At 41.8% G+C, this 14755-nt stretch overlaps 1 protein-coding gene across 6 annotated transcripts in view; it reads right to left on the bottom strand.

Moving 5' to 3' along the window:
* CASZ1 (castor zinc finger 1) overlaps window positions 1-14755 on the bottom strand; it is a 435575-nt gene that overhangs the window by 37694 nt on the left and 383126 nt on the right. For all 6 annotated transcript variants that reach the window (XM_077457984.1, XM_077457985.1, XM_077457986.1 and 3 more), the window contains one exon: window positions 7137-7655. In XM_077457984.1, the coding sequence (XP_077314110.1) occupies window positions 7137-7611 (475 nt within the window). In that variant the 5' untranslated portion in view covers window positions 7612-7655. The remainder of the gene's footprint in view (window positions 1-7136; window positions 7656-14755) is intronic.

Here is a 14755-nt window from a genome sequence, read left to right as displayed (position 1 = left end):
TTCAATTGTGTTCTCACATTGGCTGAGAGCGCTGATCAGGAGACGATCGGCAGACCTTTTCCATCATGCCCCTTCGATAGAAGCCAGCCAAATGGCCAGCTTCTGTCGAACCGAATCCAGTACACATGGGCTGAATGTTGGTTGGTTTCTATTGAACGGTCGCTGCCGGTGTTCTGCCGAAAAAACTCCAACTCGCCAAAATTTCCAACCACGTCACTTACGGTGAATTTGCAGCACCACTAATTGGAGATTTTGACGAGTTGCCTGTTTTCTCAGAACAGCGGCAGCGTATACAGTATGGTACATCATATAATCAGTGGACCTTGTTAGTCCGCTCAATACTAACCAACAACATGGTCACCTCCCAGGCGGCGACAACTGTTCTCCCCCTTACCCAGTGTTCTGTTAAAAGAGCCAACTCATCATGTAACGTAGTGTATACACTGCCGCTGTTCTGTGAAAACAGGCAACTTGTCGAAATCTCCAATTATTGGTGCTGCAGAGTCACCGGAAGAGACATGGTTAAAAATGTTGGCGAGTTGGAGTTTCTCAGCAGAACAACGGCCGACATTCGACACGTGTGTAACTAGGCTTTTCACCAGTAGCTCCATCCTGCAACATCTCTTTGAAGACTAGCTCTCCACATCCCTCCATTGTTAGCACAGTCAGTGCTAACCATTACAAAATTTAACGAATATTCAGAAAATTTTAATTTTCGCAAGAAATTCTATTGGTGTACAGCCAGCTTAAGAGGATCTTAAGTTTTGAATCTTCTTGCTTGGGCCTCGATTCACTAAAGTAAGGTTAGTAAGTGTGTTTTGTGAATTGGTCATTGATCATGTCCCATTGTGTATGATTCTAAAGTTGGGACATTTTTTTGCTTGTAATGATAAAAAGTTTTGGAAATTTACAGAAGTTTCACTTGGTGAAATATTGATTGGCATTTTTTTTCGCTGAGCTCTTTAAAGGTCAGTTTTCATTTTTAGCAGTCATCACAATGATGATCTGAAAACTGCCTGGACTGTGCTAAGTATGGAGGGATAAGTAGGGCCTGAAACAATCTAGCCATCTCCGAAGATATGTCCAAATGGAGCTACTGGTGTGAGCCTGCCGAGGGTCTAGGAAGTGAAGGAGCACAGACAATTTCACCATTAGCGAGGTTTTACGTTAAAGCTGTATTACACGGTCCTGTCATTCTAACATTTTTCAGTCACATGGAGTTATTTAAGTCCAAAGGAAACACTGAGATAACCTCAGCAATGTTTTGGCATTCCTTATACTATATAGACCACAAAAGTGGCTGAATAACATTACAGATATTTTGTCAGTTATTACACATTGTGTGTCCACTAAAAAGGCCAGGGTTGCAAGATAACTGAAATACATCACAGCTGATATAATTTGCTGCTCGGTGATTGCAGTATTCTAGTCTTCATCTCCCCCAAGGTAATCCATAAAACCTGGCCTGTTAGTGGGTCCTGAGGACAGAAGCTGAGAACCACTGCTTTACACGCTCATGAACTTTAATGGCATCCCATTCTTAGCCTGTAGGGTACAATATTGAGTTGGCCCACCCTTTGCAGCTATAACAGCTTCAACTCTTCTGGGGATGTACAGAGTCATTCTGAGTGGCTCTGTAGCTTCTGATTGCTTTAAACCAATTACAACCATCACAATTGTACAGTACTAGTGATTACAAATGATCAGCCCTTTCCCTTACTCGGTGGTAAATGGACTGGATGTTCGTAAACAAAGCAGAAAGAAGGATTTCAGCAGATCAGGTGAAGCTTGAGAAAGGGGGGGGGGGGGGAGAGAGAGATTACAGTGCCACCGACCACCAATAATTGTGTTTCCTTTTCTTTAAATGTAGGGGAGGTGCCACTGGCCACCAATTATTGTTTTTTTATTTTTTAAAGGTGGGGGTTTAAAATACAATTTACAAAAGTGGTAAAGTGTTACTGACCAACAAATATTTGTTTTTTTCAAATGTAAGGAATTTACGATGTCATTGACCATCCTTGCCTGTGGGATTGTTTTTTATGCTTATGTTTATTGCTTTTCATATATAAAAAAAACAGTAGTTATTAAATACCACCAAAAGAAAGTTATGTTTATCTAAAAACAAAAAAACTAACATATAAAATTCATTTTGGTACAGTGTTGCATGACCGAGTAAATGTCAAACTATAAAGGCTAGGTCTCAAGTGGTTAAAATATGCTGACCATTGATTTGTCAATTGATGAACATGGAGGGCTATGAGTGGTCAATAAACTGGAAGCTTTTCATTCTGTTGTAGAACACATTTTATCTGTGATGTTCTTAGTCACTTGTCACTGTATTATAACACATAGGGGGACATTCTGTTGCAGAGGCAGCCTATTTTAAACAGGAGCAATGAGACAATTTGGGGTTTATTTACTAAAACCAGAGAATGTAAAATACGGTGCAACTCTGCTTAGAAACCAATTCGCTTCCAGGTTTTTTTGTCAAATCTTAAGATCCTTTTCACACTGATGCAGTTTTCAGGCGTTTTAGCGCTAGCAATAGCGCCTGCAAAATGCCCCCCATTCACTGCAATGGTTGCGTTCACACCCGGACAGTGCACTTGCGGGACTTTAGAAAAAGTCCTGCTGGCAGCATCTTTGGGGCGGTTTGGGAGCGTTGTATATGGCGCTCCCAAAACACCCCTGTCTATTGCAATGAATGGGCAGCACTTTGGAAGCGCAGCAACACGGGAGTTTTTTTTTTTCCATTAGGTTTTTCACAATAACAGAGTAAAGAGAAAGGAATATCAATAACATGAAACAAAGTATTACACCATAGTTGGAATACAAAATGCAATCATAGTAAAAGAGTCAAACATTAGTACTTCTTACTCAAGCGGTGTGTGGGTAAATGTATTCTTGTTTAGGGAGATAATGGCATCTATGTAGAGGTAATACCGTTAATGAGCTGGTGTCCAGTATGTCCTAAGTGGTTGTTGCGCTAGGGGTTGTGAGAAATAAGGGCAAACTGAAACCGACACCCCTTTTTCCGATCACCCCTAACGGGATCTAACTGAGCGGGTGGGGGGCCTTTGTTATTCAGACCGTATTTTATTTATATGTGGTTCGCTGAGAGATTTATAATAGCCCCTATGAGTTTGGGCATTTTACAAGTATGGGCGATTTTACCTCTTCCTCCGATGGTTTAATCAGCATGTTTCACAGTGTAAGTTTGGTGGTAGGGTTTCTATATGAGGTTCTGTAAAGAAGTATCATACTACCTAGTGGTGATAGATAGGTTGGGTGAAAAGAACTAGGGTACAAGGGATAGAGGTGACGGAGTATCTACGTGTCATGGTGGGATTCTAGTCTTCCTCAGTTGGGTTTAGGCGTGTTAGGGTAGAGGTTGCTGGCATTCGTGGCGTCTCTATAATGAATCCAGCAGGCGCAGGTGTTTTGAAATTTAGTGGGATTATCTTTAGCTTGGTGAATCAGTTTTTCCATTTCGGACGTTTTCTCTACTCGGTGGATCCATTCAGAGACTGTGGGGGGATTTAATGCTTCTCCAATGTACAGGTATACATTGGGTGGCCGCGTTGATAAGGTGTAAGGTAAGAGATTTTCTGTATGTTAAGGGTAAGGAGGTATGGTGGAGTAGGTATTTTGCTGGAGTGAAATCCAGGGTGTATGAGGTGATTTAAGAGATTAAATCATGAACTTCCTTCCAGAATGGTTTTATTAGTGGACATTCCCACCATATATGGAGTATGGAGCCGAGCTCGGAATTGCATCTCCAACATATAGGGTAGATGCTCGGAAAGAACCTGTGAATCTTATCAGGTGTCCTGTACCATCTAGAGCAGTGATGGCGAACCTTGGCACCCCAGAATGATGCTAAACTACACTGCAGAGTACATGAGCATCATGGGAAAAGTAGTTCCAAAACATCTGGGGTGCCAAGGTTCGCCATCAATGATCTAGAGTATAGTTTATATCTATTTTCCTGTGCAGAGATCTTGACGGATCCCTTGTGTGTGTGTGTGTGTTCATGTATTCTTTCCCAGTCTTCTTTGGACGGATCTGTTGAGAGGTCAGTCTCCCATTGTTTGTTTGTCTAATTGTTCAGGGCATTGTCAGAGAATAGTAGCGCCACTGGAGTTTTAAACCCCTTCTTTGGCGCACACGCCCCCCTCCCCCCCGTGGGCAAAAAGGGGCGCATAAGCCCTGCTTAAACAGCAGTAAAGCGCTGCTAAAACTAGCGCCACTTTATTGCTAATGACTGGCGCTTTCAGTGTGAAAGCAGCCTAAATGTATAAGCTGAGGTTAGAAGCCGATTGGCTACTGTGCACAGCTGCACCAGATTCTGAGCGCTCCAGTATTAGTTAATCTCTTCCCCTTTGAGACAGATTTAAAATCAGGCATCTTCATTCGTGAATTTCTCAACTAGCACTGTGACAGAATAAAACCCGCACCTGACCACTTCTTCATTGTGCGTCATGTTTTTGGTGAAAGTCTCCTCTCCGGTGGTAAATCTGTTGCAGACCTGTGCAAATTTGTCGCGGTTGGCTGCCCAGCATTACAGATGCGGGGGGGGGGGGGGGGGTTGCAAATGCACATAAAATCTGCCAACAGGCAGCCTGATTTGCATCTGCATTTGGCGATAAGTTGTTTGATAAATGTCCTTCAAAGCGTTTTTTGACCAGTGTAGATAGGTGCCTTTTTTTTTTATACATAGAGTTTTTTAATTTTATTTTTTCAGCACACTGGGCACATTATCTTAAATGTTTGTGGTTTGAAAGCAATTAGGAATGACAGTGCTTTCCTCTGTACTCACACACACTGCAGGGAAGGCTCCCCCCCCAGTGTCCCTTGGTTAGATGTTAAGGGACACAGGCATAGAGATATAAATAGCACTTTCTGACTATATTTGGAAAGAAAACACTAAAGGAGGAGGAATCATTTTTTTTGATCTGGGATCCCACAAGAAGTGGTTGTGCGCACCGTACGGCAGCAATCGTGTGTCTCTGTATCAGTGCACACGACGAGCCGAGTCACCTTGTCCCATAGAGGGAAATGCTTTCCTATGGGCGTCTGTTGAAGGTCACACATCTTCCCATTGATCTCACAATGTTTGTTAATTACTTTGTCACTGATGTGGTGAAGGATAATTAAACAGCTCTGTTTATATCTTCATGCATAATTATGAGCCCGAGCACCGCCACTCTCAGCCAACCAGCAGACAGCCAAGCCAACCGTCTGACCGCCTAAACACTCCGAGACAGAGACTGCAGGCTGGCTGTCACAGCAAACAGAGTACGGGGAGAAGGTGCGATAGCAGGGTTACAATGGCATTTCGATAGAATGGAAACTATATTTTATCCCAGTTTATTAATTATGGGCTACTGTTTAATTAATACTAGCAAAAGCTAAGTCCCTATGAAACTCGAGAAAGAGCTTGATAGCGATAAATGTATAGGGAGGAAAAAAAAAAATAACATCGTTCCAGTACTAATTAACTTCTGCTATACGCCAACTCGCGAATTTGTCCCATAATTCTTTTAAGTCGTCTTATCCCTACTCATGCCTGATAATACTGTAACAAGACAAAAGATGTATGGAGAAAGCCAATGAGTGGTAGATGTATCGGTTGCTTGAATAGACAATTTTAGTGATACCTGGAAGTAAAAAAGCAACTCCTATAGTCTACAGCAACCATACACTATATTACCAAAAATATTGGGATGCCTGCCTTTAAATGAACTTTAATGGCATCCCAGTCTTAGTCCGTAGGGTTCAATATTGAGTTGGCCCGCCCTTTGTGGTTGAGATCTTTCCTGAGCTTGGACCGGCTCTGTGACGTCAGCAGCCAGCGAGCTTCAGCCTGCTGTATGCTGAAAACGGGTCACAGGAGTGCAGAACAAACTGCACTCCTGTGATGCATAGGAGAAGTGGCCACCATCGAGGACTTCCACATCATCCTCCAAATCAGCCTCACTGCCCACTTCTTTTTGGGGAAAACCAGTGCTGAAAAACAAACAAAAGAAGAAAATGAACTGGCCTTGTGCATTGCCTTACCTTAAGTAAAAAAAGAAAACCTATATACTCACAAAAATACACAATAAATTGAATATAACAATTCCCATCAATCCACTAGGAATGTGTCTCTCCACAAGGGAGCAGCTTATGCATTTTAAGAGCTCTGAGCAAGAGGCCATTGCCCTTGAAACATGTCAATTGCATCTTTGTGGAGGGACACATTCCTAGTGGCTTGGTGGGAATTGTTATATGCGCTTTATTGTGTATCTTTGTGAGTATATTGGCATTTGTTATTTTACTTGTTTAAAATGTCTTAAAGTAGATGTAAGCCCACTCTCATCCTTTCTAAACTACTGCCATAGTGGTTATCTAAAAGGATATACATGTATACTTACCTATCAAATATCTCCCCTCCGTCTGTTATGAGACCCGAAAAATTGCAGCTGTTGTGGGTGGTTCTGTTGTCCAGAGCTTGGTGGGTGGAGTCGCGATGCCAGTAGACTCCCCGCCCACCTCTACACTCCCCTTGTCAACATGAATTTTCTCCTGTGTATTTCCTACACTGAACTTCTGCTATGATCACTAACATCCAGTCAAAACCCTGAAAAGTCACCAAATGACTGCAGCATGCCCAATCATGCGGAGGTGTGGAGCAGCCAATCCTGGGAGAGCTGGAGAAGGGAGGAGGGGATGAGAATTACACATAATTCCTCTCTAAGACTCTGCTTGAGATATATAAATCACCTGTCACTCACAGCAAGGGGGAAGAAATTACTGGTATTTCTCTGTGTGTCTGTTTTTACCTCACTGAAAAAAGATAGGAGGACTTCTCAGAGCTGGATTAACTCTTCGTCGCAAGACTGGGCACAGATAAGATGAAATCCTATACTGTACATGTTACAAGTCTTAAAAAATAATAATTCTGGTTTATATCCAGTTTAAGGTAATGCACAAGGCCAGTGTGCACCTTCTTTTTAGGCTTGTTTTTCAGTGCTGTGAAAGATGTGTTCTCAAATAATATGCTGTAAATCTACAAAGTAAAAACTTCTGGATTGTTGAAATAACCTGGGAACCAGCAGTTGGATTGCCATTTTAAGATTGACAGTGAAACTCACCTGAAGGTGCTCCCGAGGCAAGTTTTGCAGTTGCCTCTGGTTCCTTGGAGACAGTCTTATCAGACGCTCTCTCATCCAAGTACCTGCTGGTTTGGGAGGGCTTGGACTCCTCAGTGTTGTCTTCATCATCACTGCACCCCTTGGGCTGTACCATGTAGACACCTTCAGGGGGAAGTTCAGCCAAGCCTATTCTCTTATAGTCTTTAGTCGGCCTTTCGAGGGGTTCTTCTGTGTACTCCCCATTGACCCATTTCTCTATGACCTCCCTACGGCGTTTATCTTCCTCTGCTCGTTGATCAGAGGTGAGGTTGTCAGCGGGATCCGCTTCTCGTTTCTTTTCCCCTTCTCTTTCACTGCTTTCCAGTGGTCCAGGTTCAGCATCTCCTAGATCTGATCCATGTTCTGATACAACCTGCCGGCTAAGTTTGGCACAGATAGCATTTAGTTTCAGGCCGCCTTTGCGTTTGGCAGCCATCTTCGGCTTTCCTGAGGCTGTGTCAGTGCAAACACTTCTTTCAGCTGCAGATTGAGAAAAGAGGAAAAACAGAAATGTATCAATATTATACTTTGCCATTTAATAGAGGTAACATGGTAAGTGCACAGCATGGATTGATAACAAACCAGAATGAACACTGTGTGCTTGTTTAACTGCTATTTATTTAACACAAGATATGATGCTCTAGTAACAGTTAAACAGGTAGTGAGCTCTTAAGTTGAGTTATACTGTAGCTCTTAACTGAGAAGACACAAGGGACGCTGTTGTTCATGGGCTAATAATCTAGTGCATTTCAACTGGATAAAAAATTGTAGAGGGAAATAGGGGATGGTTAACGTTCCATTTACACGTGTGCAACTTTTTATGCAATTTTGGACATAAAAGTCGCATGACAAGTTGTTCCCCATGGTTTCCAATGGTAACCATTCATATATGCGTGACTTAAAGTTGCAGCAAATTCAAAGTAGTTCATGCACAACTTTGATCTGGCTTGCATGCAACTTGAGGGTCATAGACTTCAATGTTAACCCTCAAAAGTTGCATATGAAAGTCGTACCTGTGTGTTATATAATGCAACAGTTGTGCATTAATCCAAAGCTGCATCAAAGTTGTACCAAAGACTCTAAAGTCTGCGCAACTTTGGAGTTGTACAAGTGTGAACGAAGCCTAAAGCAACGTTTATTTTTTCCAACAATTCTCATTTACTCCCTGTCCTGTAGACTCAACTGGAAGTGGAAGGATATCATTCCAATGTGAGGAAAATGCCTTCTTAGCCTGTTATTACACGTGTCCCCACTGGAAGGTTAACATTCTTTTCCTGGTTCTGGTGGCAACTCATAAATTTGGATTAACCCTCACTTTAATTTCCAGGGACAGTGGTGATCAGGACAAGAGAGAATGCATCTCCCTAATGGGGACACAGCAAAATAAAATAAAATACTGAGAGTGGTTCTAACCCCTCACCCTCTCTCCAAATCCCCCAAAAATTGCCTTTAGGTATACTTAAAATTTTCTCTGTGCTTAAGTAATATAACCTAACCTGATGGGTCAGAACAAACCTGCAAGCAGCCTGACATGTTGGCTCAAGCAGCCTGACATGTTGACAACCAGCCAGCACAGCCTTTGAGCATCCTAAACTCAACATGTGGCCAGACTGTGGACATTTAAGTACCTACAAAGTCTTAACAAGCAAGAGATGTGCTGGAAAACAAGCCCTCACTGACCTCTATGAACACTGTGGAACAATTAATGCCCAAAATGTACAGCAAAAGCACTAAAGTTCTTTGGGTCATTCTCTTGGTGGCTCAGCAAGTCTCCTACTCTCTGTAAACACAGGGCAGGTCTTCCAGTGGGGCAGTGAAGAGAAAGTGTGATCTGCTAAGAACGCCACTTACATTGTTCCACAGAAATGGCTTGCTTTTGTACTGCTTTTCAAGGATATGCAGATACTTAAATGCCCATACCCTGGGCCGTATTTTAACGCTAAGCCCTTATGAGTGAGTGAGGTCTACCTATGCATCAGAGTGTTTGTCCAAAGGTCAACTACCATAGACAATTCATTTCCAGCCCATTGAGAATATAATAAAAGTAAATAAAAAGCTTCAACCACTTATAAGCATTCAATGGACCCTCAGCTAAGATGTTCATCATGACTTACAATCCACAGATTTCACACCAAAATCTGACGTTATGTACTGAAGCAGTGAAAGCACATTATGTTCCTACTTCTCCTAATAACTCCATTGATGAACAAAGATATACATCTTGTTCACAATTTTTACTCTTTTGTTCCGCTTAAACATGTAATAAGTGTGAGATAAAACCAGTATGCTCTTGTCCAGTGACTAAAAAGTCCCAATACTAAACATTTCCAGGGTCTACACCAGCCTTTCTCAACCTTTTCAACACAGAGGAACCCTTGAACTAGTTCTCTGGTCTCGGGGGAACCCCTGCTAACAATTAGAAAGCTACAACTCATGATACATTCATGTGATGGTCAGTGGGAAGAATGGTCCTTACACTTGTGGTCAGTGGGAAGAATTACCTCCTTACAGATAGCTAAAAAGATCAATGGTGTGAGTGGGAACTTATCTGAGAGGCAGAAATTGCCCAATGCTGAAGGAACCTCTAGCAACCTAAGGAGGAACCCTGGTTGAGAATCACTAGTCTACACGCTCTTACATACTTTTATCTAGGTTAGACCAATGTACGTACGTAGGAAGTCTACGGCACTTGGGCAGAGGGAGCTTAGTAACATATAACTTAGTAACATATAAATCAAAGGGAAATTTATTTCCTTATTTGCAGTAACAGTTTACAGTTTGTAAAGTTGACTCTGCTATTGATATTGGTGGGATTAAAAAAAAATATATATTGGGTCGTAAAGATAAGTTGACGCCAAGGTTTTCCACCACAGTCCGCAAGCAGTTAACTGGCTCCTCCTGCCATCCACTGGTTAAACGAGCCTAGCTTGTTCTGCCATCATTAAAATAAACATCCCTCGTTATTTAATTCAGCCCAAACAAAAATTCTTTTATTTTACATCAATATAAGGAAGACATTCATAAAGTCGGCCTGTCAAACTGAACTTTTTTATCTTCTTTTTTTTTTTTTTCCCCAGCACAAACCTACCAACTGGTCTGTTTACACACACAACTTCCTCCTAAAACAATGCCAGAACAATTTAATTGACTCATGGTTGGCCTTCCTAAAGAGGCACAAAGGAAGGATGTGTTATAAGACAGCTCCATTAGGATTTCTTTCACAGCTGTTGTCTTATTCCACTCATTGCTCAGAGTGTCTATATAGCTGACAATCAAACACGACTATGGTGGACTTGGGATGGGGGGGGGTCTCCATTGGGGTAGCATGTACATGGGTGATCACACTTTCCATATGTAATGCATTTTAAATGCAGTTTACAAAGGATTGTGAGGCTTTTGACTGCCTATATTTAAATTTTGCTGCAAGTTCGGTTTTCAAGGGTCTAAACTGGCTAAATTAAATTATATTTACATAAGAAAAAAGAAAAAATATTTTATGTTCATTTCCATGGGTGTTACCAAATATACTTAGGGTACCTATGGGCTTTACTGTATATCCATGTTGCTAATTGTGTTTATTTTTTTTCTCTTTTGTAAATTTCTATGATGAAAACTCAATAGAAAAATATAATTGGCAGAACTGTGGGTTTTTCCCTTTGTATTCATAAGTTATATCGTATTATATATGTATATAGCAGGATGTTTGAAGACTGTGGTGTCATAAGTGCCTTGGGCACATAAGACACTGCAATCTTCAAAGTGGAACTTCACTCTCTCAATTACCAGTGACTTCTTTTAATCCTTATCCTGCTAGCATTAGTAAATAGATAGGAAAGTATGTATCCTATTTCCTTTTTTTACAGCTTTTTTTCGACGTATTCAGTTTCTTCCTAGTTTCCATGCCTAGGCAAATTATGTCATCCATCACAGGAGTCTTCAGAGGGGTTTTCTCAGCTAAATACACCCCCTCCCCCCTTCCTGCATGCCTGAGCCAAGGGCAGATGGATTCCAGGAAGTACATGAACCCTTATGCATGAGCCCTTACGCAACATGGGGCTAGGGGGCATTTTTTCACAGTGATTTAAATAGCGTTTTTTGGTTTGTGATACACATGGCTCCATCCAGTCCAACCTATGTGTGTGTCAGCTATCCATATACCACTTCTATGTATAATTCATGTTTTTATTTAACAAAGAAAATTATATAACGTGTGAGGCATACTTGAAATATACACAATACATTGTTAGCCTTAAAAAAAAAAAACAGCACACGCTGCCATACGGTATATCAATAAAACAGATTATTGCACTTAGTCCAGGAAATGACCTTGGACTTGGCTGGCCATCGCTCACGACCTTGGGAATTTCTAGATCACAAAGCGGCTTCGGTCATTGATTCTAGGGAATTTACTGCAATGAAGTTTTTTTATTCAATATTTTTTTTTTTTCCTTGTATTGTTGGATTATTTTTCTTCTAGTGGCACAGTCAAGTTAGTAGACTGCTGACAAGAAGTAAAATGACCTGCACAATTGCCTTGCAATAATGGAATCAGACAAACTTGCCAAGCAGCACGCTCAAATAATATTCGCAGAGGGTTTATATATGTGGTCAAAGGAAAAGTTCTTTTTTCGATGCAGGCCTCTCTAGGATCATAGGCCTCTTATAAACTTTTATTCCAGGATCTAAATTTAAGATGAGATGGTAACTAACCACAATATATGGTATGGTGTGTGTATATATCATCTCCTTTTTAATACAGGGATGTTTTATTTGTGAACATCAAGATTTTACCGAAGATTAGTTCACATTCTTGCAAAAAAAAATAGCAGCAACATGACAGTAGCCAATTCCTACTGTTCTAGTTCAGGTTCATTTATTGAGCACTACCTGCATGGAGTTTGCATGTTCTCTCTGTGCTTGCATGATTATAAATTGTCTAAATTGGCATTAGTATGTGTATATATGAATGTAAGTTTAGGACCTTAGATTGTAAGCCCCTTGAGGGCAGGGACTGATGTGAATGTACAAAATATATTATATATATATATATATATACGTAAAGCACTGCATAAATTGACAGCGCTATATAAAATACCTGGAATAATAATAATAACACATACACCTTCCTCTTCTGGTACTCTCTTGTTAAGGAAATGACTTTCAGGACTCATTCACACTAGCTCATATAGTGAAACAAAGCTATGAAGGGAATGTTCCCTCGAAACACATAATCCAGCACTGATAGTGCTTGGTATTCAAGCACTGAAGTTTGGATCTATATTGTCAAAAGTATTGGGACACCTGTCTTTGCATGTACATGGCATCCCAGCCTTAGTCTGTAGGGTTGAATATTGAGTTGGCCCACCCTTTGCAGCTATAACAGCTTCAACTCTTCTGGGAAGGCTGTCCACAAGCCCCCCCAAACTCATCCATGTCTTTGTGGACCTTGCTTTGTGCACTGGTTTAGGGGGGATTATGGTGTGGGGTTGTTTTTCAGGGGTGGGGCTTGGCCCTTTCGTTTCAGTGAAGGGGCAATTTCATGATCGCAGCTTTGTGAGAACAGTTTAGGGATGGCTCCTTCCTGTTCCAACATGACTGCACACCAGTGCACAAAGCAAGGTCCATAAAGACTTGGATGAGGGAGTTTGGGGTGGAGAAACTTCACTGGCCTGCACAGTCCTGTCCTCAACCCGATAGAACACCTTTGGGATGAATTAGAGTGGAGAATGCGAGCCAGGCCTTCTCTTCCAACATCAGTGTCTGACCTCACAAATGCACTTCTGGAAGTATGATCAAACATTCCCATAGACACACTCCTAAACTTTGTGGACAGCCTTCCCAGAAGAGTTGAAGCTGTTATAGCTGCAAAGGGTGGGCCAACTCAATATTGAACCCTACAGAGGAAGACTGGGATGACATTAAAGTTCATGTGTGTATAAAGGCAGGCGTACCAATACTTCTGACAATATAATGTATATCTGTTGTTTGGGGATAGTTTGGATTATATGGAAGATCCTGTTCTATGTGTACACCTAGTCCCTGTGTGAGTTCAATACATTGATGAAATAAAGTTCTACTGAGGATTTTACACTAAGCCGGTGCGTTCTCTGCTTATTTTATACTGCGAAACAGCCAGTGGCGGTGTGAGGTCTGACAGTGGGCGGTACCATGAGCATTTCAGAGCATCCCACTGTTTATTTTTTCTTAACTTTATTTGAAGTGTCACATAGTGACAACTTCAAGTCTCTTCAGAGCAGCATGGTGCATTGACCTACAGGGGGGAGGTGATTTTATTTATTTTTTTAACTGGAGGGTGCAAAATCTGGTAGCCAATCAGCTTCTAACTTCAGCTTGTTCAATTAAGCTTTGACAATAATTTTTTTACAGTTTTATAAAATATGATTTTACCCCCAAATATTTTTAAAGAGGAAGTAAACCCTGATGGGTTTACTTCCTCTTTTTTTCCCTGCAAAGGTAAAGCATAATGGACTACTATGCATCGCATAGTAGCTCATTATGTGTCACTTACCTGACACAGGAGCCAGCGAAGTCGCCGCTGATCCCTGTAGTCCGCCGCATCCATGTTGCTGGTGGCGTCTCGCAGCTCCGACGAATCACAGCGGCGAAGCCGCGATGACGTCACTCCCGCGCATGCGCACGGGAGTCGCGTCTCGCAGCTCCGCCGCTGCCACTCGGCGAAGCCGCGATGACGTCACTCCCGCGCATGCGCACGGGAGTCGACAAATTTGGCAAATCCATTCATGGATTTGCCGCATTTAGTGCGCCTGCGCGCCGCTGTCTACGGCGCATGCGCCGTAGACAGCGGTGCCCATTTTCGGGCAAATATCTCCTAAACCATATAGGTTTACGAGATATTGCTTGGACCTACAGGTAAGCCTTAATCTAGGCTTACCTGTAGGTCCAAGTTGTTTGGAAGGGTTTACTTCCTCTTTAACATTTGCCTAATATATCATAAAGCCAAAATGTCAGTGCTTTACTGATATTATTATTATATAGGATTTATATGGCGCCAACAGTTTGTGCAGCGCCTAACAATATGAAAGGGAGACAATACAAAAATTCAATACAAGAGGGTTAGGAGGGCCCTGCTCCTGTGAGCTTACAATCTAATAGGGAGGGGGTAACTGATATGCTGTCCAGAAATGGAATACTTTGGGTTTACACCTGTATGTTTTCTGCTTGTGGGTAGCAAACGGGGCATTTCAGATAAATGTAAAAGTCCGGGCACTTGCGTTTTGAGCCACCAGTGGTCTTGCTGGCCTTTTCCTAACGCCCGACCTCTTGTCAGGTCTCACCCGTGAATCTGTGCCACTTGAAAATCAGCGGCAAGGTCTCATCATGTGAGCTTATCCTTTAAATGATAGGGGCATCTGTTTCCAACTCTGTCATCCACGAAGCTTGTTAGTACCAAATCCCCCAAATAGCCAGATGAAATATTAATCCTGTGTATTTTCATTAGATAAACTTAATTACTCGCATCTGATAAACTGATTGTCTCTGCAGTACAGACAATTCACCCATAAACATCAACACTTGTATCCCTGGCACGGACTGGAACC

The sequence above is a fragment of the Lithobates pipiens genome, unplaced genomic scaffold (genome assembly GCF_037356315.1).
Source record: "Lithobates pipiens isolate NorthernLeopardFrog02 unplaced genomic scaffold, aLitPip1_a1.2 Scaffold_27, whole genome shotgun sequence".
Classification (NCBI taxonomy): domain Eukaryota; kingdom Metazoa; phylum Chordata; class Amphibia; order Anura; family Ranidae; genus Lithobates; species Lithobates pipiens.
This window is presented reverse-complemented; position numbering and strand designations above follow the sequence as displayed.